The sequence below is a fragment of the Misgurnus anguillicaudatus genome, chromosome 25 (assembly GCF_027580225.2).
Source record: "Misgurnus anguillicaudatus chromosome 25, ASM2758022v2, whole genome shotgun sequence".
NCBI lineage: Eukaryota > Metazoa > Chordata > Actinopteri > Cypriniformes > Cobitidae > Misgurnus > Misgurnus anguillicaudatus.
In genome coordinates, this window is record NC_073361.2 from 12,469,393 (window position 1) to 12,495,399 (window position 26,007).

Genomic DNA, 26,007 nt, shown 5'->3' on the forward strand with positions numbered 1-26,007 from the left:
GAGACCGCAGGTTCGTCCAGGGCGGGCACTAGTGACTCACAGGGCGGGCCCGGCCCCCTAAAGCCCGCCCATGGCGCCGGGACTGTCTCACATTATTATAAAAGTTGTAAGTATGAGATAGAGAAAAAGAAGAAAATAAATGATCATGTGAAGTAATTAGAAAAACCTTTTCATATATTCCCAAATGGGAGATTGTTTAGATTTTTGCAGTTTATCATAAGTGAGCTTTTCAAAAGGTAACAGTGTAGCAATTTGTGATATCCACATTTTCAGGGATGGAGCCTGTGAAGCGGACCAAAGTAACAAAATGCATTTCTTAGTTAAATATACAAAGATGATAAATAACTGTGTTGTTTCTTTATTAAACAGAATATTCACCTTGAGATTAAGTAGATATAATGCTGGGGTCATATCAAAGTTCACTCTAAAGAGATCTTCCAAAATATGATGCACTTTTTCCAATAAGGCAATATTTTGTCACAGTACCAAAAACAATGAATGACAGTGCCCTTATGTTTCTTACACTTAAAGCATAGGCCTGAGGCATTGGCAAACATATTTTAATACGTATTGGTGTCAAATATACCCTATTAAAAAATTTAAAGTTGAGCTCATGCACCCCAAGGGAAGTGCATTTAGGGTTTACGTTATTGCATATGACAGCTCAGTCATTTTCTTCAATAGGTTGGCCTGTGTCTTTTACCCATACTGCCTTAAGTGCTGGAAGGGTTGAGATACAGTTATTAACTAAAATGTCATATATCCTTGATATCGATCCCTTTAACTCAATTGGGTTTTGTAAAAAGTCCTCAATAACAGTTACTGTATTTGCATGTTCAGCTCCCCTTTATCTTCAATTGTTTTAAAAAAATGACGTAACTGGAGATGTTTATAAAAATCTGACTTTGGAAGTTTGTATTGATCCACAATCTGCTGGAAAGATTTTAAAACACCATCTGTAAATAAGCAAGATAGTTGGGATATTTCCAGCTTCAGCCATGTTGAGAGGCCAATATTTTGCAATGTTAAAGGAAAATCAGGGTTAAAACAAATTGGAGAGGATAGGGAAAGGACGGCAGGAATATTTAAGTATGTTTTAACATCTCTCCAGACTCAGAGAATGTTTGCTGTGGTAAAATGTTCAGATTTTATTTAATCTTAGTATAATTTTTGATGAAAGGAAAATATATTTATATCGCTGTTCTTTAAATTGTTTCAGGTATTTTTATGATAATAAAGAATATTTTGAATGATTTTTATTTAACGAGTGTTGCTTTTTTAAATGCACGTTATAAACGACTCATAATGATTTTAGATTGATAAGGACTTCCTACTGACCAAATGTTGTAGTACACGCACAAGCTGTGCATAAAAACAAAGAATTGCAGCCTTGCGATTCAGAATCCATTTCAGACGTTTTAAATGGGACACGTGATTTAATCGTTACATCCCTACTGTAAAGTGTTGTCTATGTGGACACCTGTCTATGTTTTCTAGGTTTTGAGACACAGTTGGTGTTTGATGGTCTTGCCTTTTAAAAATCTAAATTAAGTAGTATTTATCACAAAGACATGTATTATTATCACTGTACAAAAAGTACAGTACACTGTACACCATATGTCTCAACTGTGTTTATTGGTGTTAACTAATTTCTTTTTTTTTTCAAAAAAGTGTTTTACCTGGTTGACTGTGTTTCAAGGTTAAATTAAAAAATTTTTTATTGAGAAGTGGTTTTTAAGTGTAATTCTACTCATTCTTTCAGTCTCCCATAGAAAAACAAGATGTTGTATTTCAAGAGACAGCATTTATTCAGTTTGAAAAAAATGCATTTTTAACACAAATATTTTAATTGATATTGCAGATCACAGTTACAATTTGGAGAGGTTTGTAAACTATCATAAGGAGTCAGTTTGGTCAAATATGTTGCTTACTTAAAATCATTGAAAATTTTTATCTATACACATATGCATCTATACATATCTGTATATATCCAAATACATTAGATTTAAATTACACAGAGGTAATAAGTACATAAAGATCTTTAGCATGCAAACAAAAGTCCAAACTCTCCCTCATTCATATCATGGTGTGACAAAAAATTCAAAAGCCAATGTGTCTTACTCTCATAATAACCATGATCATAACTTATTTCAGTTGTTGCTTGAAGAATCACAGCATTAAAACCAAATGGATCATAAAATATAAGAAACATTTGGGGCAAAATGTTCATCAAGTGTGCTGTAGTTCAAGATCAAGTTAAAATGCATTCAAGTTAATAAAGTTTAAACATACACAAGTTAAAAACACACAATTTACAGTCTAAATGTGACCCAAGATATCAAACGGGTCATCAAATACAAACAGTTGAATTTGTATCTCAGTGTTGTCTGTAAATAAATAAGAGCATAAAGCCTAAAACTGAACAGGACTCAGTGTTTTGTCATAGAGGATTTATATAAATCATGTAAATGTCACAGAGTATATAAATTAATAAAGTAATGCTGTTTTATATTTATTATCTACTGCTTCCTTCTGTTGGTTAAAGTTTGTTTCTACACTCACTTTACTCGATTATAATCACTGTACTAGAGCAAGAACATCATTTATAGATACAGGACTGTGTGTGTGTGTGTGTGTGTGTGTGTGTGTGTGTGTGTGTGTGTGTGTGTGTGTGTGTGTGTGTGTGTGTGTGTGTGTGTGTGTGTGTGTGTGTGTGTGTGTGTGTGTGTGTGTGTGTGTGTGTGTGCGTGCATGTGTGCGTGCGTGCGCGTGCGTGTGTGTGTGTTTAATACTCACTTCTTTATTTTCAGATTTTTATTTTTTTCCAATAATCTTGTCCCAATCACCCCACAACCCTGAATTGAACATTATTCATTATTAAAATAATCTCATTCCCGGCCAGCCTTTTTTTAGGCTGATTTTCACAAAAGTTTCACAAAATGCCTTCAACAAAAATTGTCTTCTAAAAATATATAAACATACAAATATATCAAATGAAAGAACAGAAAATCTGCTTTCAAACAAACAAATAAACAAACAAAACTGAAAAAAAACACGTTTATCCTATCTCCGTTTGTTCTCTTTTATAACCTCTTAAAGCTCACGTAAAACATGCTGTTTCTGCATTTCTGATGTTAATCTGGAGTACCTATAGAGTAGTATGACATCCTTTATATCTCTGAAGAGTCTTTACTTTAATCAGACTTATAAAAGAAAGATTAGCTTTACCGAATCTTTCCGATAACGTACGAAAAAATGAAGAAGGAGGAGTTATAACACGGGAGGAGCGAGTACGAGTCATGCAACACTATACAACACTGTTTTTACTTATGATTCACTACATGTTCGTGTCATTTATATAATATGCACGCGACTATTTGCAACATAAGACAGAAGTGTTACTTACCGCGTGTAACTCGTCATGACCCGGTTGGGAAAATCCACAGCATCAAACACACGCAAAACTCTGCTGCTACCCCGGATAATAAACTATATCCATTGTTTCCATAAGGCTGGATGTCTTCTCCTTACATCCAAAAACACACTTCTTCTTTCGTGCCATTGTTGACTTTTGAAATTAAACAAAGCTGAGTGGCGTGATAAGCTGTTAGCAGCTCTAGCCTCTCCCGCTGATTGACAGGTGGGCGGGGTTTTCCGGGGGAAGTTTTCTGGGGGAAGCCCATATAAAGAAGTGATACGTATCGAAAACCCCTGAAACGTCAGTTAGAACTGTAATCGAAAAAAACTTTCAGAAACTTGTACGAACCCTGGCGAAGTGCATTCGGCACAGAAATACTCTGAAACACGCCCAACTGCTGTTTTGACACTTTGCCTACGTTTAGCATGAGGAAACAACTCTATAACTGTGTTAATAAGTCAGAATGCTTGAAATACCTTTGAACCCCCCCCCCCTTTAAATATGTGTGTCTTCAAAAATACAAAATTTTTGACAAAAAGCCGAAGTAATTGCATTTTTGTAAAGGAATTTTGTTAGAGATCAGATTCAGAACGATGATCAAAACATACACGGATTATCAAAACAATTTGGCTAAGAGTGCAATCTATTGGATAATAGATTTACTCTTCAGGAAAGCGTCACTGGCAGGGAATTGTTTTTCTTTCTTTACTTTAGTTAAAGTTTCCAGCATTACTGAGAATCTTCATCTCATCTACACTGCTGGATTACATAACTTCACTGAACCTGACATGATCCAAAACCCAAGATAAAGTGGTTTAGTGAATGTGGTGTTGACTCTGTGTATGAGGTTCATTGTATCAGTGACGCTGTAGAAGGACAGAGATCCTTTACTGTGATCCACATACACTCCTATTCTACAGGAGCTCGACACTACAGGGAGTAAAGTGAGTTTGTTATTGTGAATGAATGTGCAGCTGGAATCTTGGCAAATCAAACTCCAGGACTGATCATTATGTCCAAACACACACTCATGACCCTCTCCCTTCCTGCTGATGCTCTTATATGACACTGATATACTAACATCACCACTCCACTCAACCTCCCAGTAACAGCGTCCACACAAACTCTCTCTACACAACACCTGATAATAAATATCAAATCTGTCTGGATGATCAGGATACTGATGGACTGTGTCAGTGTTAGTAGCCGTTCTGTTCCCATCAGACAGCTGAATGTTTTCATGAACTGTGTTTGAATCCAGTGTGAACTGCTTGAAATCTGGTGAAGATAAACACAAATGACTGCAGCAGTTTAACAAAAATCACCATTGCAGATTTATTGCATTTTTTCCAAAACCTACACATTTCTATATTTGTATTTACTCCTTCAGTGCGCACTCATTTACTTTTTGAGGTTTAAGATTCTTAAATATATAAATATACAGTATTGTTCAAAATAATAGCAGTACAATGTGACTAACCAGAATAATCAAGGTTTTTAGTATATTTTTTATTGCTACGTGGCAAACAAGTTACCAGTAGGTTCAGTAGATTCTCAGAAAACAAACAAGACCCAGCATTCATGATATGCACGCTCTTAAGGCTGTGCAATTGGGCAATTAGTTGAAAGGGGTGTGTTCAAAAAAATAGCAGTGTCTACCTTTGACAGTACAAACTCAAAACTATTTTGTACAAACATTTTTTTTTCTGGGATTTAGCAATCCTGTGAATCACTAAACTAATATTTAGTTGTATGACCACAGTTTTTTAAAACTGCTTGACATCTGTGTGGCATGGAGTCAACCAACTTGTGGCACCTCTCAGCTGTTATTCCACTCCATGATTCTTTAACAACATTCCACAATTCATTCACATTTCTTGGTTTTGCTTCAGAAACAGCATTTTTGATATCACCCCACAAGTTCTCAATTGGATTAAGGTCTGGAGATTGGGCTGGCCACTCCATAACATTAATTTTGTTGGTTTGGAACCAAGACTTTGCCCGTTTACTAGTGTGGTTTGGGTCATTGTCTTGTTGAAACAACCATTTCAAGGGCATGTCCTCTTCAGCATAGGGCAACATGACCTCTTCAAGTATTTTAACATATGCAAACTGATCCATGATCACTGGTATGCGATAAATAGGCCCAACACCATAGTAGGAGAAACATGCCCATATCATGATGCTTGCACCTCCATGCTTCACTGTCTTCACTGTGTACTGTGGCTTGAATTCAGAGTTTGGGGGTCGTCTCACAAACTGCCTGTGGCCCTTGGACCCAAAAAGAACAATTTTACTCTCATCAGTCCACAAAATGTTCCTCCATTTCTTTTTAGGCCAGTTGATGTGTTCTTTGGCAAATTGTAACCTCTTCTGCACATGCCTTTTTTTAACAGAGGGACTTTGCGGGGGATTCTTGAAAATAGATTAGCTTCACACAGACGTCTTCTAACTGTCACAGTACTTACAGGTAACGCCAGACTGTCTTTGATCATCCTGGAGGTGATCATTGGCTGAGCCTTTGCCATTCTGGTTATTCTTCTATCCATTTTGATGGTTGTCTTCCGTTTTCTTCCACGTCTCTCTGGTTTTGCTCTCCATTTTAAGGCATTGGAGATCATTTTAGCTGAACAGCCTATCATTTTTTGCACCTCTTTATAGGTTTTCCCCTCTCCAATCAACTTTTTAATCAAAGTACGCTGTTCTTCTGAACAATGTCTTGAACGACCCATTTTCCTCAGCTTTCAAATGCATGTTCAATAAGTGTTGGCTTCATCCTTAAATAGGGGCCACCTGATTCACACCTGTTTCTTCACAAAATTGATGACCTCAGTGATTAAATGCCACACTGCTATTTTTTTGAACACACCCCTTTCAACTAATTCAACTAATTGCCCAATTGCACAGCCTTAAGAGCGTGCATATCATGAATGCTGGGTCTCATTTGTTTTCTGAGAATCTACTGAACCTACTGGTAACTTGTTTTCCACGTAGCAATAAAAAAATATACTAAAAACCTTGATTATTCTGGTTAGTCACATTGTACTGCTATTATTTTGAACAATACTGTATTTGTTTAAATGTCCTCATTAAATTTGTAGAGTTTTTAGCAGTAATGCAGTTTTATGTAAAAAAAGGCATATAAAAATAAAAAAATAAAGTTAAGTTCCTGTGCCTGGCAGCTGAAAAATGTTGAAAGGTCAATGTTTTGATTTTGAGTCGTTGATTTTACTCAATTCATTCACCTCTTTAACAAGGACTGAGTTACTGACACATGTGAACTGAAAGATTTCTGTAAACATTGAAAATACTCAATGTTTTGTTATTTTTGCTTTTTTTGTGTTTATGTTTTCTATTTCTTATTTTGTTTTTGTCATTCTTTATGTACTAGTGGATATAAATAAATCAAAGTCATAAATCATAAAAGTCTCTTACTTTGTAAGAAATCCTCCCTGGTCTTCAATTCATCAGAAATAACTGAGATATATGTAACTGAAACATAAACATAAATAATACAATTCCCATAGTATAAATATAATAAACCAATAAGACACACAATAAAACAGAGATCATGACCTTGATATAGGGGGGGGGGGGGGGGGGTTCCCGGCTTATCCTAGTCCCAGACGAAAATGCATGTTTGAGCTACTTTAATTTCAAAATACCTTGTACTGACATATTTTAACATATTTCAGTGCTATTGTTTTGTCTCAAGATGCACACCAGTATAGTTTTTTGTAAGGTTTGTTTGTTCATTACCTTCACCAGATATCTCCTCTCTACAGAAATCCTCCAGTTTGTCTTTCAGTTGAGAGAGAGATTTTCTCACATCATCAAAAGAGAGAGAGCTGAGAGTAAATCTGTGTGAGACTGAAGACTCAAGAGCTGCAGACAGAGACTGAAAACCCTGAAGAAGAAAAGATTACAAATGAACATAAACATTCAACATTAAGCACATTTATCAGCTTATAAAATAACCACCATCATAGTCATATATGAAGTGAAGTCTTCCAGAGATCCTGCTAATGTTCACTGTGTTGTATTTCAGAGTTGTGTTACCTGTAGGAAATGGATGTGATTGTCTGTATGTGAAAACTGCTTCAGTTCAGTGTCTCTCCTCTTCAGATCATCAATCTCCTCCTCCAGACGCTTCATGACTCCTTCAGCTCGACTCACTGCAGTCTTTTCCTGATCTCTGATCAGTTGTGTCACCTCAGATCGTCTTTTCTCAATGGATCGGATCAGTTCAGTAAAGATCCTCTCACTGTCCTCCACTGCTGTCTGTGCAGAGCGCTGTTAGGACAAACATTACAATGAGATCCATTACAGGTACATCAGTAAAGATCTCCATCACTGGAGGAGAGTCATGAATCTCAAACTGATCTTCAAGCTGCCAGCAGATGTTTTTCTGTTCAAAACTCACCGCATGAGAGTCCACAGCCTCTCTCAGCTCCTGAAGCTCCTTCTCTCTCTCCTCAATTATCTGATGTAATTTTCTCTGTCTCTCTCCCAAAACTCTCTGTGAGATAACAAATAACTATAAAACCTCAAAGATATTACATTAAACTGCATGCGTATATGTATGTAATGTTACTATAATGACATTCATGGTTTATCATATTATTAATCATTACTGTTAGCATTAGTGCAGTGTCTGAATTCAGTTCATACCTGTTTCTCAGTTCTTTCTGTTACAGCTGTCACAGTATCATGGTTTTTATGTTCGTCCATCGTACACAGATAACAAATGCAGTGTTGGTCGGTGCGACAGTAGATTTCTAGTTGTTTATTATGTTTTGAGCAGATCATCTCATGAAGTTGTCTGGTGGGATTCATCAAATGATGTTTCCTGTCATTGAAGAGATGTTCATGTTGTTTAAGATGATTTTGACAGTAAGACTTCAGACACTCCAGACAGGACTTGACAGCTTTGTATTTTCTCTCAGTACAGGCGTCACACTCCACATCTCCAGCTTCAGCATAAGAGTCAGCAGGAACAGCAGTCTGAAGTTTTGTCTTCTTCAGATCCTCCACCATTTCAGCAATCGTCACATTTTTAAATAAAACAGGTCTTGGTGTGAAGGTTTGTCTGCATTGAGGGCAGCTGTAGATTCTCATCTGATCGTTCTGATCCCAGTAGTTTGTAATACAGATCATACAGTAACTGTGTCCACAGGGAATGGTCACTGGATTCTTCAGGAGATCCAAACACACTGAACAGCTGAACTTCTGAGCTTCTGCCATATTTCACTAACATACAAACAGACAGAGTGAGACAGTTGCTTGAAAAGTAGTTTTCTGGTTTTGTGTTAAGAGTCATGTGCAAAACAAGTTTATCTGTTGGGTGTGACTCAGCTTTCACCTTGGCCGTAGCCAGCTATGAGGTCACAGAGGTCCGGACCTCTGTAATTTTTTTCATATTAAAAAATAAAATGTAAAGTTCTCTGAATGACTAATTAGTTTTCCAAAACGAATCCGCATAAATAATTTAGTTTGGACAGTTTACTGTATAGTTTAGTGTAAAATGATGACGAAGACTGGCTTAAGCTGCGACGGCACGGGTACAGAATTTGCAGTGTTGCCAGACCCCATCGTTAAAAATCCTCTTTAGACGTAGTGTTTAGCAATTAATGTGACACTTTGACACTATCTATAAAGTGATTGTTAGGTGAAGGTTAGTATTAGATTTATTTCTGAAATACAAGGTTTGGACGAACTTTGTTTTTAAGGCCAATTATTTTTGCTTGTTTTTCGTACTAATATCTGGCAACATGGAAACTGAAAGTTATCAAATAAGACGCATGGTTCAGGGCAAGCAGGTTATTGCTGATACTACATTCAGTAAGATAAAAGCAGTAATCATCATAATTTTGTCTGTAAGAGTATCAACAACACTATCGAAAAACAGAAAGCAACTCTGATACAAAGATGCACTCTTAGAACGTATGTGTTAAAAACAACACATTAGTGAATCCCTCAGCTCTGTGTTATTATTGAAACAACACATTTTTTGTTACTTTTAACACAACTTGTGTTATATTTTAACACAAAATCAACACAAAATGACACATAATGTGTTAAAGTTTAACGCACAAAGATGTGTAAAAAATTAACACATCCTTTCTACGAGTGTGTAGAAGAATTGGGTTTAAATAAAATATGCCAAATATGTTAAAACACGTAGCCTAGCATAAAACGGTAAAGCTGATCTCAACAAAACATAAGCATTAAGAATTCTGTTATTTCATTGAATTTAGAAGTTAACCTTTAACAAAGTCATGCTGAAAACAATAAGAGCACTAAACAAGTTCTTGTTTAAAATCTTGTAACGTTTTTGTTATGAAATATTGCTTATTAAAATGATTACAAGAACAAACGTTGTTGCATGAAAAAGTGATAAATAATCCAGCAATCCCAGTCCATCCCCCAAAACCAAGTTTGTACCCAAAGTGTAAAAAGGTAAAGACAGAATATTTTAGATCCCAGGTAAAAAATTAAGTATGCTTCAATGTAGTTAAACCACTTTAATACTAGCAAGTACATTTGTAAGTTATGTAAAGTTATGCTACAAATATACTTAATAAAAGTAAAGGTCTACTTGAGCAGTGCTTCAGTTTACCTGAAAAAGTAAGAATACCAGTACCAACTAGATTTTTATTGAAATAAATGATGTTTCAAAATAACACTTAGATGTTCTTAACTTAATTTTAAGAAGTACTAAAAACAAATGTGATATATAAACCACAAAATGAGTGCACGAAAATAATACATTTACTAAGTGTACTTAAAATTTTTATTTTATTTAAGTGCACTTTTTTCACCCGAGTTAGCATTTGTTAACTCTTAACACTCCACCCTGGACCTCGGTAATTTTCAAACCCTGGCTACGGCCATGACTTTCACTTTCATTTTTTGGCCAAACCATATGAAGTGTATTACTGTAAATGTATTACATGTGCGTTCTAATGTAAACTAAAGCAGTGTTTTAAAGATGGAAACATTATAAAAAATATATTAAAAAACAGACTACCAAAAAGTGTTGTTAATCTGGTAAAGTTTGTTAATGCTCATAAAGCAGGATGTTTAATATTAGAATCAATGATGGCATTAATAATTAGCAACTGTATATTTTTCAATGTTTTACATAGACACAAATAACTTGGAAATACATTACAACAATCTTTTTTTCTTTTAATAAATAAATTCTAAATGGCAATATTGAGAATACCAGAAAAAGGCACTTTAAACCAAACCAATACCTCAAGCTATAGCACAGCATATCTGTTTTTGTCCATTTAAAATAAAAAATTCCCCCAAGTATTATTATACATTTAAAATGGCCAAACTTGTTGGTTACATTCCAATAAAATATGTAAAACATGTTTATTTGTACCGCTGAGCATTAGATATGAACCTCTGCACACAAAACAACTCTCGAATTCTTCATTTTCACTGGATGAAGATGTTTTTAAACAACAGTAGTAGTTTTAAAGGGGACATTTCACAACAAGACTTTTTGAAGATGTCAAATAAATCTTTAGTGTCTCCAGAGTACATATGTGAAGTTTCAGTTCAAAATACCATATAGATAATTTATTACAGCATGTTAAAATTTTACAAAACACTTTGTAGGTGTGAGCAAAAATGTGCCATTTTTTGGGTGTGTCCTTTAAACACTATGATATCTGCACTAAATGGCGGTGCTGTGGTTGGATAGTGCAGATTAAGGGTACTATCCCCTCACAAGGGGAGCCAAATTTAAATGACCTATTTTTCACATGCTTGCAGAGAAAGTTTAGGTAAACTAAGTTACTGGGTTGATCTTTTTCACATTTTCTAGGTTGGTAGAAGCACTTGGGAACCAATTATAGCACTTAAACATGAAAAAAGTCGATTTTCATGGTATGCCCGCTTTAAAAAGGTGTCACTGGACAAATCAATCAAAATGAGGAAGCTTTCATTGGATAAAAGTTTGTAAAGCATTTATTGTTTGACAAATGTTTAACTATATATCTTAAATTTGTGTATTCCTGTACTCATCCTTTAACAAAATGTATAGGATCTTTGGTGAAAATAAGGGTAATTAAAACATAATTATAAGATACATTTTTAACCAGCTTTAACTAAATTCTTTAGCATGGGGTGTTTTGAAGCCAAATAAGTGATTTTGTGTTATGTCAGTATTAAGTTAGCTTTTAAGTTACAGAATTTCCCAACCAAAAAATAATGAGTCACTGCTGTAAAGACAAACTTTTATTTACAGCATCAGAACAGTCTCCTTGTAATATGTTGCCATTAAAAATATTCTTTATAGTGACAAATCAATTTATAGTTATAACTCTAACATGAGTTAAAAACAAAACAAAGAAACATTTACACGTTTTGTTATTGCTGTGGAAGCTTTTTTTTACCAAGGAAATACCTGAAAGAAGCTGGACACATAAAATGGCTTTATAATCTTTAACAAACTTGTAGAAACAACTAAACCTAAAAAGTCAAACAACAATAATTTGTACAAAGATGCATCGAAACGCACCCAGAAGAAAACAAACAAAATTATTATCATCAAAAATAATAACTTTAATATGTATTACCAATAACAAATAAGCATGGCACCTAAAGGAAATAAAAACAAGAAAAGTGAGAGAGTCACAGCAAGGCTTAGTCGTCTGTAAATATAAGCAGCACAAACATTAAACAAAAGAAACAAGAGCAAGACAAAAGTTGTTTGGCTTACAAGTTTAAATCATGAGGTGAGTGAAAAGAAAAGACATAGAAAAAGGTTTCTTGTCTGAAGTGCGGCATTAGTTGGGAGCGTAGCAGTTTTCTGGCTGAACTGGAATCAGTAGATGAATTCTCCAGGAACTTCCTGCAGGGCTGAGAAGGGTTCCTCAAACTTGAAGCGTTTGGAGATGGCCTTCTGGTCGGGGGTCAGAGTCTCTTTATCAGAGGACTGTCGACACTGACCCAGGGTGTAAGCTGCCATTACGATGAGCTCTTCTGTCACCTGACAGCTCTCCTCATCCTCCGCTTCTTCATCGTGACTGGAGGTTCCCGGGCTGGCAGGCTCAGAGACACTTTCAGATGTACTCCCGTCCTTTTCTTCTTTGATCTGAAGCCACTGGTGCTCGAGACACTCTTCTGCTGTGAAGCGGTTCCTGTGGAAATAAGGTCAGGTGATGAACTGGATATACATTTGACCCGTCTGTGAAAACAGCTACTGTTTTTAAAATCATCCTACAATATTAAAAAAAAAAATCTGTGAAAATATATCCTTGATATATTTAATATGTTTCGCTCACTCTGGTTCTTTGATAAGCAGGGACTTTATGAAGTGAATAGCTGCTTTGTCCAGGTGCTTCAGCTCTTCCTCAGTGTAGCTGACATTAATCTGGGAGATGTTGAGGAAGGTCTCCTGTTTATCATCCCCCAGAAAAGGAGAGATGCCCGTCAACATCACATATGCGAGGACACCAATACTCCTATTAGAAAGTGAGAGGAGAAGATCATCCACCGATAAAGCATCGTAAACATGACTGATTTTGTGTTATAAAAATAGTATTTTCTCCAAGCAAGAACTATAAGTACTAATTGTCTTAGAGAATACATCCTAAAGCAAAATTGCTGGTTAAAAACAACCAAAACACTGAGCCAGAGAGGGTGCGAGAGCCTTTGCTATGAATGAAGTGTTTGTTTATGTGCAATGACACAACTGTGATCATAATTACCATGAAAAAACTGACCATAAAACACAAGAAAAAGAACTTATTGTGAAAATTACCTCTATGTCAACATTTAAGGGTATCACATGAAATGCTGTATTCATGTTTGTAAAAATAGTAATGAAGAACAAGGACTTACCACATATCAGTTGCTGTGCTTATTGGCTCATAATTCAGGATTTCTGGTGCTGTAATAAAAAACAATACATAAAAATGTGCAGTGTTATGTACATTACTCAGTGAAAACACTTACTCTAAGTTACTAATTTCCACAAATAAAGATTTTATGAAGAAATTTATATCAGGGCAAAATTTAAATTAAACATTTATGCATTTGGCAGACACTTTTATCCAAAGTGACTTACAGTGCATTCAAACATCTATATTTTATCAGTACAGTACGCGTATTGGGATTAATCTCATCACCTTTGTGCCACTATCACAATGCTCTACCAATTGAGCTACAGAAATATAAATTTTGAATTTAAACATTACGGGGTGGTTTCCCAGACAGGGATTAGACTAGTCCTAGACTAAAATTAATGTAAGGCTGTCCAAACTGAAAACAACTTGCACTGACATATCTTAAAATACACCAGTGCCCTTTGTTTTGCCTCAAAATGCACACAAGTAATGTTTTTATTAAGGCATGCTTGTTAAAACTAGTTATTTCCTAATGAAAATGAGGCCTTGTCCTGGCTTAAACTAATCCCTGTCCAGGAAACCACCCCAAAATGTCATTAAGATCATGTACATGCACTACCAGTCTCAAGTTTAAACACTACACTGAATTTCATATGAAAATGGTAAAGAATTGGTTCGTACCCACATACTCGGGTGTGCCCATGATCTCTCTGATCTCTTGACTGCTGCTTACCAACCTCGACAGGCCAAAATCCACAATCTTTATGTCTCCGAGAGGAGACTCACTAGTAAGGAGGATATTCTGAGGCTGACAGATAAAAAAAATCTTCAGATACATATTTTTAATGCTAACATTTGAGTGATTACATAACTGCAGGTAGGGGTGCGCGGGGCAATAACTAACGCAGGGTTAGTTGTAACACGGACCGTTTATATTGTTGCATAAGGTTGAGAATTTTGCCTTTCCAGATTTTTTTATGCTGCCAAAAGATGATCTCCCGCAAATTATTGGAAATGTATAATGTTTTCCAGAGAGTTATTGATGAACGAGTGTTTTGGTGGCATGTAAGTAAATTTTTTCATCATGTTTTTTTTCGGTTTCTAAGTTGGGTGTGTAAGATACCAAATTCAATGTTATGTCATATTAATCAGTGTCTTGTTAACTAAAACATAGCATCATTTTGAAATATGTCTGCAGCTTAAGCAACTTTTTTGGTGGACTTAAAAATATTTTGACCCAGCGGGGTCTGTAGTCTTGCCTTTTAAAAATCTAAATGAAATATATAATAGTATTTATCACATGAAAGGCATGTATTATTGTCACTGTACAATGTTGTCCCATTTGTTTTAACTGTGTTCATTGGTGTTAACAAATAACTTTTTTTTTTTACAAAAAAGCCCTTTACCTGGTTGACTGTTACAAGGTTAAATTTGAATCTTATTTTTTATGGAGAAGCATTTTTTTTAAGTGTAAGTCTACTCACTCTTTCAGTCTCCCATATAAAAATAAGATATTGAATTTCAAGAGACAGCATTTATTCAGTTTGAAAAAAATCATTTTTAACACAAATATTTTAATTGATATTGCAGATCACAGTGGTTACAATTTAGAGAGATTTGTAAACTATCATAATGAGTCAGTTTGGTCAAATATGTTGCTGGTAAAGTCTGAATAAAGGGTTGCTTACTTAAAATGATTGAAAATTTTCATCTATACAGATATGCATCTATACATATCTGTATAGATGCAAATACATTAGATTTAAATAGCACAGTGGTAATAAGTACATAAAGATCTAGCATGAAAACAAAAGTCCAAACTCTCCCTCATTCATATCATGGTGTAACAAAAAATTCAAAAGCCAATGTGTCTTACTCTCATAATAACCATGATCATAACTTATTTCAGTTGTTGCTTGAAGAATCACAACATTACAACCAAATGGATCATAAAATATAAGAAACATTTGGGGTAATTTTTTTAATCAAGTGTGATGTAGTTCAAGATCAAGTTAAAATGCATTTAAAGAGGATTTAAAAGTTAATAAAGTTTAAACATACACAAGTTATAAACACACAATTTACAGTCTAAATGTGACCCGAGATATCAAACGGGTCATCAAATACAAACAGTTGTTGAATTTGTATCTCAGTGTTGTCTGTAAATAAATAAGAGAATAAACTGAACAGGATTGTTTTGTCATAGAGGATTTGTATACATTATGTCACAGAGGATATAAGTGAATAAAGTAATGATGTTTTATATTTATTATCTACTGCTTCCCTTTTTTTGGTTGAAGTTTGTTACACTCACTTTACTCGCTGTGTGTGTGTGTGTACCTGGTAATTTCCCCACAAAGATAGGAATACCAGTGTTTTTGTGACCTTGTGGGGACATTTTGATGTCCCCATGAGGAAACAAGCTTATAAATCAAACAGAATGATGTTTATTGAAAATGTGAAGTATCAGAAAGGTTTCTGTGATGGTTGGGGTTAGGGAATGGGGTAGGTAAGGGGAATAGAATATACAGTTTGTACAGTATAAAATGCATTACGCCTATGGAATGTCCCCACAAAACATAGAAACCAGAATATGTGTGTGTGTGTGTGTGTGTGTGTGTGTGTGTGTGTGTTTAATACTCACTTCTTCATTTTCAGATTTTTATTTTTTTCCAATCATCTTGTCCCAATCACCCCACAACTCTGAATTGAACATTATTCATTATTAAAATAATCTCATTCCCCACCAGCCTTTTTTAGGCTGATTTTCACAAAAGTTTCACAAAATGCCTTCCAGAAAAATTGTCTTCTATAAATATATAAACATACAAATATATCAAATAAAAGAACAGAACTGCTTTCAAACAAACAAATAAACAAACAAAACTGAAAAAAACTTTTATCCTATCTTCGTTTGTTCTCTTTTATAACCTCTTAAATATGGGTAGGTGTCATCAAAAAAAAACCAAATTTTGGACAAAAACCTTTCTTTTCTTTAGTTAAAGTTTACAGCATTACTGAGAGAATATTCATCTCATCTACACTGCTGGATTACATAACTTAACTGAACCTGAAAAAATATAAAACCCAGGATAAAGTGGTTGAGTGAATGTGGTGTTGACTCTGTGTATGAGGTTCATTGTATCAGAGACGCTGTAGAAGGACAGAGATCCTTTACTGTGATCCACATACACTCCTATTCTACAGGAGCTCAACACTACAGGGAGTTTAGTGAGTTTGTTATTGTGAATGAATGTGCAGCTGGAGTCATCACAGAACAAACTCCAGGACTGATCATTATATCCAAACCAACACTCATCACCCCTTCCCTTCCTGCTGATGCTCTTATATGACACTGATATAAACACATCACCACTCCACTCAACCTCCCAGTAACAGCGTCCACACAAACTCTCTCTACACAACACCTGCCACTGCTGATCAAATCTGTCTGGATGATCAGGATACTGAGGGTCTGTGTAAGTGCGAGTAGCCGTTCTGTTCCCATCAGACAGCTGAATGAATTTATGAACTGTGTTTGAATCCAGTGTGAACTGCTTGAAATCTGATGAAGATAAACACAAATGACTGCAGCAGTTTAACAAAAATCATCATTGCAGATATATTGCATTTTTTACAAAACCTACACATTACTATATTAGTATTTACTCCTTCAGTGCGCACTCATTTACTTTGTTTCTATGCAGTTATTATTAGGTTTGAGATTGTAAAATATAAATATATTTGTTTAAATGCCCTCATTACATTTATAGAGTTTTTAGCAGTAATGCAGTTTTATGTAAAAAAAAAGGCCTGTGTAGCAGTAATAAGTTGGAAAAATTTTGAAAGGTTGATGTTTTGATTTTGAGTTGTTGATTTTACTCAATTCATTCTCCTCTTTAACAATGACTGAGTTACTGACACATGTGAACTGAAGGATTTCTGTAAACATTGAAAATACTCAAAGTTTTGTTCTTTTTGTCATTCTTCAGTGGATAGAAATAATTTAAATAAATCATTAATGTTTTTAAAGTCTCTTACATTGTAAGAAATCCTCTCTGGTCTTCAATTCATCAGAAATAACTGAGATATATGTAACTGAACCATAAATAAACATAAATAATATAATTCCTATAGTATAAATATAATAAACCAAAAACACACACAATTAAACAGAGATCATGACACTGATATAGGGGCGGTTTCCCAGACAGGGCTTATCATAGTCCCAGACTAAAATGCACATTTGAGCTATTTTAATTTCAAAACACCTTGTCCTGACATATTTTAACATGTATCAGTGTCATTGTTTTGTCTCAAGATGCACCAGTATATTTTTTGTAAGGTTTGTTTGTCAAAACTTCTTAAATATCCTAGAATAACTAACACCTAGTCCTGGATTAATCTAAACCATGTCCGGGAAACCACCCCATAAGAGTCTAACATCACTCTTGCTTGTGTGATATTGTTTGAGAGTAAATGAATATTTGCTTTTTTTACCTTCACCAGATATATTCTCTATCTCCTCTCTACAGAAATCTTCCAGTTTGTCTTTCAGTCGAGAGAGAGATTTTTTCACATCATCAAAAGAGAGAAGAGAGCTGAGAGTAAATCTGTGTGAGACTGAAGACTCAAGAGCTGCAGACAGAGACTGAAAACTCTGAAGAAGAAAAGATTACAAATGAACATAAACATTCAACATTAACAACATTTATCAGCTTATAAAATAACCACCATCATAGTCATATATGAAGTGAAGTCTTCCAGAGATCCTGCTAATGCTCACTGTGTTGTATTTCAGAGTTGTGTTACCTGTAGGAAATGAATGTGATTGTCTGTATGTGAAAACTGCTTCAGTTCAGCGTCTCTCCTCCTCAGATCATCAATCTCCTCCTCCAGACGCTTCATGACTCCTTCAGCTCGACTCACTGCAGTCTTTTCCTGATCTCTGATCAGTTGTGTCACCTCAGATCGTCTTCTCTCAATGGATCGGATCAGTTCAGTAAAGATCCTCTCACTGTCCTCCACTGCTGTCTGTGCAGAGCGCTGTTAGGACAAACATTACAATCAGATCCATTACAGGTACATCAGTAAAGATCTCCATCACTGGAGGAGAGTCATGAATCTCAAACTGATCTTCAAGCTGTCAGCAGATGTTTTTCTGTTCAAAACTCACCGCATGAGAGTCCACAGCCTCTCTCAGCTCCTGAAGCTCCTTCTCTCTCTCCTCAATTATCTGATGTAATTTTCTCTGTCGCTCTCCCAAAACTCTCTGTGAGATAACAAATAAATAAACTGCATGCGTATATGCATGTAATGTTACTATAATGACATTCGTAGTTTAGCATATTATTAATCATTACTGTTAGCATTAGTGCAGTGTCTAAATTCAGTTCATACCTGTTTCTCAGTTCTTTCTGCTACAGCTGTCACAGTATCATGGTTTTTATGTTCGTCCATCGTACACAGATAACAAATGCAGTGTTGGTCGGTGCGACAGTAGATTTCTAGTTGTTTATTATGTTTTGAGCAGATCATCTCATGAAGTTGTCTGGTGGGATTCATCAAATGATGCCTCCTGTCATTGAAGAGATTCTCATGTTGTTTAAGATGATTTTGACAGTAAGACTTCAGACACTCCAGACAGGACTTGACAGCTTTGTATTTTCTCTCAGTACAGGCGTCACACTCCACATCTCCAGCTTCAGCATAAGAGTCAGCAGGAACAGCAGTCTGAAGTTTTGTCTTCTTCAGTTCCTCCACCATTTCAGCAAACATCACATTTTTAAATAAAACAGGTCTTGGTGTGAAGGTTTGTCTGCATTGAGGGCAGCTGTAGATTCTCATCTCATTCTGATCCCAGCAGTTTGTAATACAGCTCATACAGTAACTGTGTCCACAGGGAATGGTCACTGGATCCTTCAGGAGATCCAAACACACTGAACAGCTGAACTTGTCCTTAAAAATATGAGCTTCTGCCATATTTCACTAATATACATACAGACAGAGAGAGAGACAGTCGCTTGAAAAGTAGTTTTCTGGTTTTGTGTTAAGAGTCATGTGCAAAACAGGTTTATCTGTTGGGTGTGACTCAGCTTTCACTTTCATTTTTTGGCCAAACCATATGAAGTGTATTACTGTAAATGTATTACATGTGCGTTCTAATGTAAACTAAAGCAGTGTTTTAAAGATGGAAACATTATAAAAAATATATTAAAAAACAGACTACCAAAAAGTGTTGTTAATCTGGTAAAGTTTGTTAATGGTCATAAAGCAGGATGTTTAATATTAGAATCAATGATGGCATTAATAATTAGCAACTGTATATTTTTCAATGTTTTACATAGACACAAATAACTTAGAAATACATTACAACAATCTTTTTTTCTTTTAATAAACAAATTCTAAATGGCAATATTGAGAATACCAGAAAAAGGCACTTTAAACCAAACCAATACCTCAAGCTATAGCACAGCATATCTGTTTTTGTCCATTTAAAATAAAAAATTCCTCCAAGTATTATTATACATTTAAAATGGCCGAACTTGTTGGTTACATTCCAATAAAATATGTAAAACATGTTTATTTGTACCGCTGAGCATTAGATATGAACCTCTGCACACAAAACAATTCTCGAATTCTTCATTTTCACTGGATGAAGATGTTTTTAAACAACAGTAGTAGTTTTAAAGGGGACATTTCACAACAAGACTTTTTGAAGTCTCCATCAGTTCAAAATACCATATAGATAATTTATTATAGCATGCTAAAATTTAACAAAACACTTTGTAGGTGTGAGCAAAAATGTGCCATTTTTTGGGTGTGTCCTTTAAACACTATGATATCTGTACTAAATGGCGGTGCTGTGTTTGGATAGTGCAGATTAAGGGTACTATCCCCTCACAAGGGGAGCCAAATTTAAATGACCTATTTTTCACATGCTTGCAGAGAAAGTTTAGGTAAACTAAGTTACTGGGTTGATCTTTTTCACATTTTCTAGGTTGGTAGAAGCACTTGGGAACCAATTATAGCACTTAAACATGAAAAAAGTCGATTTTCATGGTATGCCCGCTTTAAAAAGGTGTCACTGGACAAATCAATCAAAATGAGGAAGCTTTCATTGGATAAAAGTTTGTAAAGCATTTATTGTTTGACAAATGTTTAACTATATATCTTAAATTTGTGTATTCCTGTACTCATCCTTTAACAAAATGTATAGGATCTTTGGTGAAAATAAGGGTAATTAAAACATAATTATAAGATACATTTTTAACCAGCTTTAACTAAATTCTTTAGCATGGGGTGTTTTGAAGCCAAATAAGTGATTTTGTGTTATGTCAGTATTAAGTTAGCTTTTAAGTTACAGAATTTCCCAACCAAAAAATAATGAGTCACTGCTGTAAAGACAAACTTTTATTTACAGCATCAGAACAGTCTCCTTGTAATATATTGCCATTAAAAATATTCTTTATAGTGACAAATCAATTTATAGTTATAACTCTAACATGAGTTAAAAACAAAACAAGGAAACATTTACACACATTTTGTTATTGCTGTGGAAGCTTTTTTTTACCAAGGAAATACCTGAAAGAAGCTGGACACATAAAATGGCTTTATAATCTTTAACAAACTTGTAGAAACAACAAAACCTAAAAAGTCAAACAACAATAATTTGTACAAAGATGCATCGAAACGCACCCAGAAGAAAACAAACAAAATTATTATCATCAAAAATAATAACTTTAATGTTTTACCCATAACAAATAAGCATGGCACCTAAAGGAAATAAAAACAAGAAAAGTGAGAGAGTCACAGCAAGGCTTAGTCGTCTGTAAATATAAGCAGCACAAACATTAAACAAAAGAAACAAGAGCAAGACACAAGTTGTTTGGCTTACAAGTTTATATCATGAGGTGAGTGAAAAGAAAAGACATAGAAAAAGGTTTCTTGTCTGAAGTGCGGCATTAGTTGGGAGCGTAGCAGTTTTCTGGCTGAACTGGAATCAGTAGATGAATTCTCCAGGAACTTCCTGCAGGGCTGAGAAGGGTTCCTCAAACTTGAAGCGTTTGGAGATGGCCTTCTGGTCGGGGGTCAGAGTCTCTTTAACAGAGGACTGTCGACACTGACCCAGGGTGTAAGCTGCCATTACGATGAGCTCTTCTGTCACCTGACAGCTCTCCTCATCCTCCGCTTCTTCATCGTGACTGGAGGTTCCCGGGCTGGCAGGCTCAGAGACACTTTCAGATGTACTCCCGTCCTTTTCTTCTTCTTCTTCTTTGATCTGAAGCCACTGGTGCTCGAGACACTCTTCTGCTGTGAAGCGGTTTCTGTGGAAATAAGGTCAGGTGATGAACTGGATATACATGTGACCCAGTCCGTGAAAACTCAGCTACTGTTTTCTACATAAAATCATATTATTGCTATATTGCTATTGAATATCTGGTGGCTGTATGTTTCTCTTACTCTGGCTCTTTGATAAGCAGAGACTTTATGAAGTGAATGGCTGCTCTGTCTAGGTGCTCCAGCTCTTCCTCAGTGTAGCTGACATTAATCTGGGAGATGTTGAGGAAGGTCTCCTGTTTATCATCCCCCAGAAAAGGAGAGATGCCCGTCAACATCACATATGCGAGGACACCGATACTCCTATTAGAAAGTGAGAGGAGAGGATCATCCACTGACAAAGCATCGTAAACATGACTGATTTTGTGTTATAAAAATTGTATTTTCTCCAAGCAAGAACTATAAGTACTAATTGTCTTATATAATAAATCCTAAAGCAAAATTGCTGGTTAAAAACAACCAAAACACAGAGCCAGAGAGGGTGCGAGAGCCTTTGCTATGAATGAAGTGTTTGTTTATGTGCAATGAAACACAAGAAAAAGAATTTATTGTGAAAATACCTCTAGGTCAACATTTGAGGGTATCACATGAAATGCTGTATTTATGTTTGTGAAAATTGTAATAAAGAACAAGGACTTACCACATATCAGTTGCTGTGCTTATTGGCTCATAATTCAGGATTTCTGGTGCTGTAATGACATTACATAAAAATGCGCAGTGTACATTATTAAATGAAAACAAGTATTCTAAGTACAATTTTTGTGAAGAAATTCATGTCAGAGCAAAATTTATATTAAACATGTATGCATTTTGTCAGACGCTTTTATCCAAAGTGACTTACATTGCTAGGGCTGTTAAAAGATTAATCATGATTAATCGCATACAAAATAAAAGTTTGTTTTGGCATAATATTTTTAAAATTTGATATATTTTTTATATATTTGATTTATTTATGATATATATATATATATATAATTACACACAATACACACACAAATTTATTATGCAAACACAAACTTTTATTTTGTATGTGATTAATCGCGATTAATCTGTTGACAGCCCTACATTTAACATTTTAATGTTATCAATATGTTTGTTGGGATTAAACCAATCACCTTTAAATTGTGCCGCTATCACAATGCTCTACCAATTGAGCTACAAGAATATACATTTTGCATTCATATACATGCACTACCAGTCTCAAGTTCAAACACTACACTGAATTTCATATGAAAATGGTAAAGAATTGGTTCGTACCCACATACTCGGGTGTGCCCATGATCTCTCTGATCTCTTGACTGCTGCTTACCAACCTCGACAGGCCAAAATCCACAATCTTTATGTCCCCGAGAGGAGACTCACTAGTGAGGAGGATATTCTGAGGCTGACAGAAAAAAAATCTTTTCAATGATATATCATATAGTATAAAACCTATATATATATAGATTGTAATAATAAATTGTATTTTTTAGTTATTTAACATTTAAACAATAACCTTATTGTCCACACTAACATTTGAGTGATTACATAATTGCAGGTACATATTTTTATTATTTTAATAATTTGGTACTCATTGTCATGGATCACATGTTGTTACAGGGCATACCAATAACATAATTTATGTAAAAAGAGTGTCTTATATTATAGTTGACAATCAATAGTAAATGTCAACTCTGTTACTGTCAACTATGTTACCAAGGTAGAGTAACAGTGTTGACAGTCATGTATGTGTATGAGAGAAAGGGAGAGAGAGAGTGTTTATCTGTGTACTTCTCTCTGTCCACATATGGTAAACACTGTTACTGTACATTGGTAACAGAGGCTGACAGTAAAAAAAATGACACCGACTAACCCATCCAACAGGAAATCATAATTTTCAGCTATTCAAGTCACTTTATACAAAGAAATATTATATTGTTATGGCATATATAATTTATTTATGCCATAACCATTTGAAAAAAGCAGAGAAATAATGACTTTGTATAATTGCAGGTACATCTGGTGTCCAATCACCCACATGAATGCAATCAAAATGTAATGTGGAGGTCGTATTGCAGCCTGACTTACCTTAAGGTCCAGGTGTACCACGTTTCTCTTGTGAAGGAAGGCCAAACCCTCCAGAATCTGTCTCATCAGTCTCTTCACATCCTCTTCTTTAAAGGCTTCGTCCCTCTCAGCCACGCACTGGTTAAAAATCTCCCCTCCTGCAGCACTGAACACATAAACGTGTACAATTAACTGCAACCCCATCAATTACAGAGAATACAGGTGACAATTATAAAAGACAAATAAAAGCAGTCAAACGTTATCACCAATATCCTAAATCTGAATTATGATGATAACTAAAGCAACTGTATAATCAGACGTAATTATCATGTTTCAGGTCAATGTTGGATGCCAGAGTGTCTGTGAATGCACTTCTGTCTTTAGTGGGATATTTTAAACACAGATGGGGCTGATTTATCCTGAAACAATAAGAGAAAAACCCGAGCCATTGACATTTCTAAAAATGTTTGCACAGCTATGTGATTTTAACAACAGCAAATTAGGACAATGCAAGTACTTTCTCGTTTCAGCTACTGTACTGCGAATGTGCTTGTGTATGGGACATCTGTATGGGATGTTTTCATAGAACACGTTATATAAAAAGTTTTAAATCAGGATGAGGGCAGAATATCCTGCAAGGCTACAAATAATTCACTCAATATAGGCACAGGTAGTGGTGGCCACTGCGGCTAATAACAAATACACATGTCCCTAGCGTTTACTTGTTTCCCATGTTGTCAGCCAATTCCCTATTTTCAGAAATCCAGGTCAGACGGCGTCATGAATTCGATTAGACACAGATAGGGAAAAGTCAGCACCCTTAGGCTGAGGGCTGCGTGTGTCATGGACAGGCTGTGAATTGTATGTGAGGATGCAGGGCTGGCTTTTAAGGACACAATAAAATTATCAGAAAGAAAATGTGTGATCGCCTGTGCAAAACTCACAGCCACAATGTCACGGTGTTACGGGCACTGGCCAGGATGTTGCGATAAGGTAGGTAGAGTGATCTTGGTGGTTGATTCAAAATGACTATTATATTTATATTTTTAGATTTGACTTGAGACCCTTTAGGCCTATTAAACTGTTTCGCTTGTTTTATCGACTGGAAGGTAAAAATCTGACACTCAAGTATTAGGGCATCTCAAGTCAGTATGTGTAGGGCAGGGGTTTTCAAAGTCTAAAGGTGGTCGCACACCGGACGAGAAGTGCAGCGCCGCGTCTACGACAACTCAGAGGTATCGTACACCGGAAGTGCATATTAAACAGCGCGAGCTTAGTCAGATAGCGTCTACTTCAAAATGCTAAATATACATTAGCAGCCAATGTTCATCGGCTGCCGGTGTCGTACTTGCATTGAAAATAATGTCTTCTGTTTATAGATTCATTCAATTTGCATTAGGGCTGCAGCAACTAATCAATTAAAATTGTAATATATAATAATATATATTTTAATTCTATAATAAAGTTGGTCTGGGACGTCACATGCTTCGCACCACCGTCGGACAGCGTAGACATGCGTCTGCTCTAGGGGTGGCACGGTTCATGAAAAAAATCCGAACCGGCGTCGTATAAGTTTGGTGTGTGGAATTTTTTTTTATTTCATGTTACCTATGATGACAGCGGAAATAAAACAACAGATAGAACTGCAGTCTAAGGGTTGAATGTGTTCAAACAGCCACACGCGACAGCCTTCTCTCCGCCCATTTATCTAATCTGAGGTACTGAACACAATTGTTTTACGTCTTTTCTGACTTCTGCCGGGAACATACGGTGAACAGCGCTCTTTTAGCCTTTCATTGATAAAACGAAAGTGGCTGATTTCCGCGTAGTTTAATTTTGCTAACGTGTGAAAGTTGCACGATCACTCTGGGGTCCAAAAACGTATATCCAAAGATGCACAAACTTTTTTCTTTAAGGCTTAAAATATTAAAATAAAAAATATTATATCAGTAAAACTCTAATAGTAAGTGGCTTTTGCGCTGATTAATCGATTATGAAAATTATTATTAATTGCAGCCCTAATTTGCATTTAAAACTGGCTCATATAACTAAATACAGATAAGTTAAGGTAATGGCTGTGGCATTTTGGCAGCAGAGTTTGTGTGCATGTAGGATTAGTCTACGTCCTCAAGCATCCACATAATAAGGCTATGTGCATGATTTCTCCTGTGCTGTCGTCTGTAATCCTCTTCTGTAGTGTTTCTATATAGACTTTGTACTACACTGCCCTCCAAAGGCTAAGTGCAGTATCTACGCAAACACTGAAACTGAGAAAAATGGCTTTAAAGTTTTTTACACCAGCCAGTCAAACATGTTACTGCAATTTTAGCACACACA

The 26,007-nt window shown here is 35.5% G+C and overlaps 4 protein-coding genes across 4 annotated transcripts in view; all 4 read right to left on the minus strand.

Annotated features, from left to right (window-relative positions):
• Window positions 1-1,755: 1,755 nt before the first annotated feature.
• LOC141362071 (E3 ubiquitin-protein ligase TRIM16-like) lies at window positions 1,756-8,909 on the minus strand. The gene is made up of 6 exons (XM_073863860.1): window positions 8,090-8,909; window positions 7,842-7,937; window positions 7,478-7,711; window positions 7,178-7,325; window positions 6,854-6,910; window positions 1,756-4,696 (listed from the first exon to the last, which is right to left on the minus strand). Exons 1-6 carry the CDS (start codon window positions 8,660-8,662, stop codon window positions 4,170-4,172), a joined length of 1,635 nt encoding a protein of 544 aa, XP_073719961.1. The 5' UTR covers window positions 8,663-8,909; the 3' UTR covers window positions 1,756-4,169.
• A 2,747-nt stretch (window positions 8,910-11,656) lies between these two features.
• LOC141362072 (serine/threonine-protein kinase 17A-like) lies at window positions 11,657-14,151 on the minus strand. Its single transcript, XM_073863863.1, has 4 exons — window positions 13,966-14,151; window positions 13,280-13,328; window positions 12,721-12,900; window positions 11,657-12,576 (listed from the first exon to the last, which is right to left on the minus strand). Exons 1-4 carry the CDS (start codon window positions 14,120-14,122, stop codon window positions 12,261-12,263), a joined length of 702 nt encoding a protein of 233 aa, XP_073719964.1. The 5' UTR covers window positions 14,123-14,151; the 3' UTR covers window positions 11,657-12,260.
• A 602-nt stretch (window positions 14,152-14,753) lies between these two features.
• LOC129425735 (E3 ubiquitin/ISG15 ligase TRIM25-like) lies at window positions 14,754-19,366 on the minus strand. The gene is made up of 6 exons (XM_073863857.1): window positions 18,685-19,366; window positions 18,461-18,556; window positions 18,097-18,330; window positions 17,785-17,944; window positions 17,326-17,382; window positions 14,754-16,849 (listed from the first exon to the last, which is right to left on the minus strand). The coding sequence occupies exons 1-6, from the start codon at window positions 19,264-19,266 to the stop codon at window positions 16,323-16,325; spliced, it is 1,656 nt and encodes a 551-aa protein (XP_073719958.1). The 5' UTR covers window positions 19,267-19,366; the 3' UTR covers window positions 14,754-16,322.
• A 1,078-nt stretch (window positions 19,367-20,444) lies between these two features.
• The window catches only part of stk17a (serine/threonine kinase 17a), a 34,661-nt gene continuing 29,098 nt past the window's right edge, over window positions 20,445-26,007 (minus strand). Inside the window, exons 3-7 of the mRNA XM_073863861.1 lie at window positions 23,692-23,836; window positions 22,882-23,008; window positions 22,265-22,313; window positions 21,748-21,927; window positions 20,445-21,611 (exon numbers count right to left, since the gene is read on the minus strand). Of these exons, the coding sequence (XP_073719962.1) occupies window positions 21,287-21,611; window positions 21,748-21,927; window positions 22,265-22,313; window positions 22,882-23,008; window positions 23,692-23,836 (826 nt within the window). The 3' untranslated portion in view covers window positions 20,445-21,286. The remainder of the gene's footprint in view (window positions 21,612-21,747; window positions 21,928-22,264; window positions 22,314-22,881; window positions 23,009-23,691; window positions 23,837-26,007) is intronic.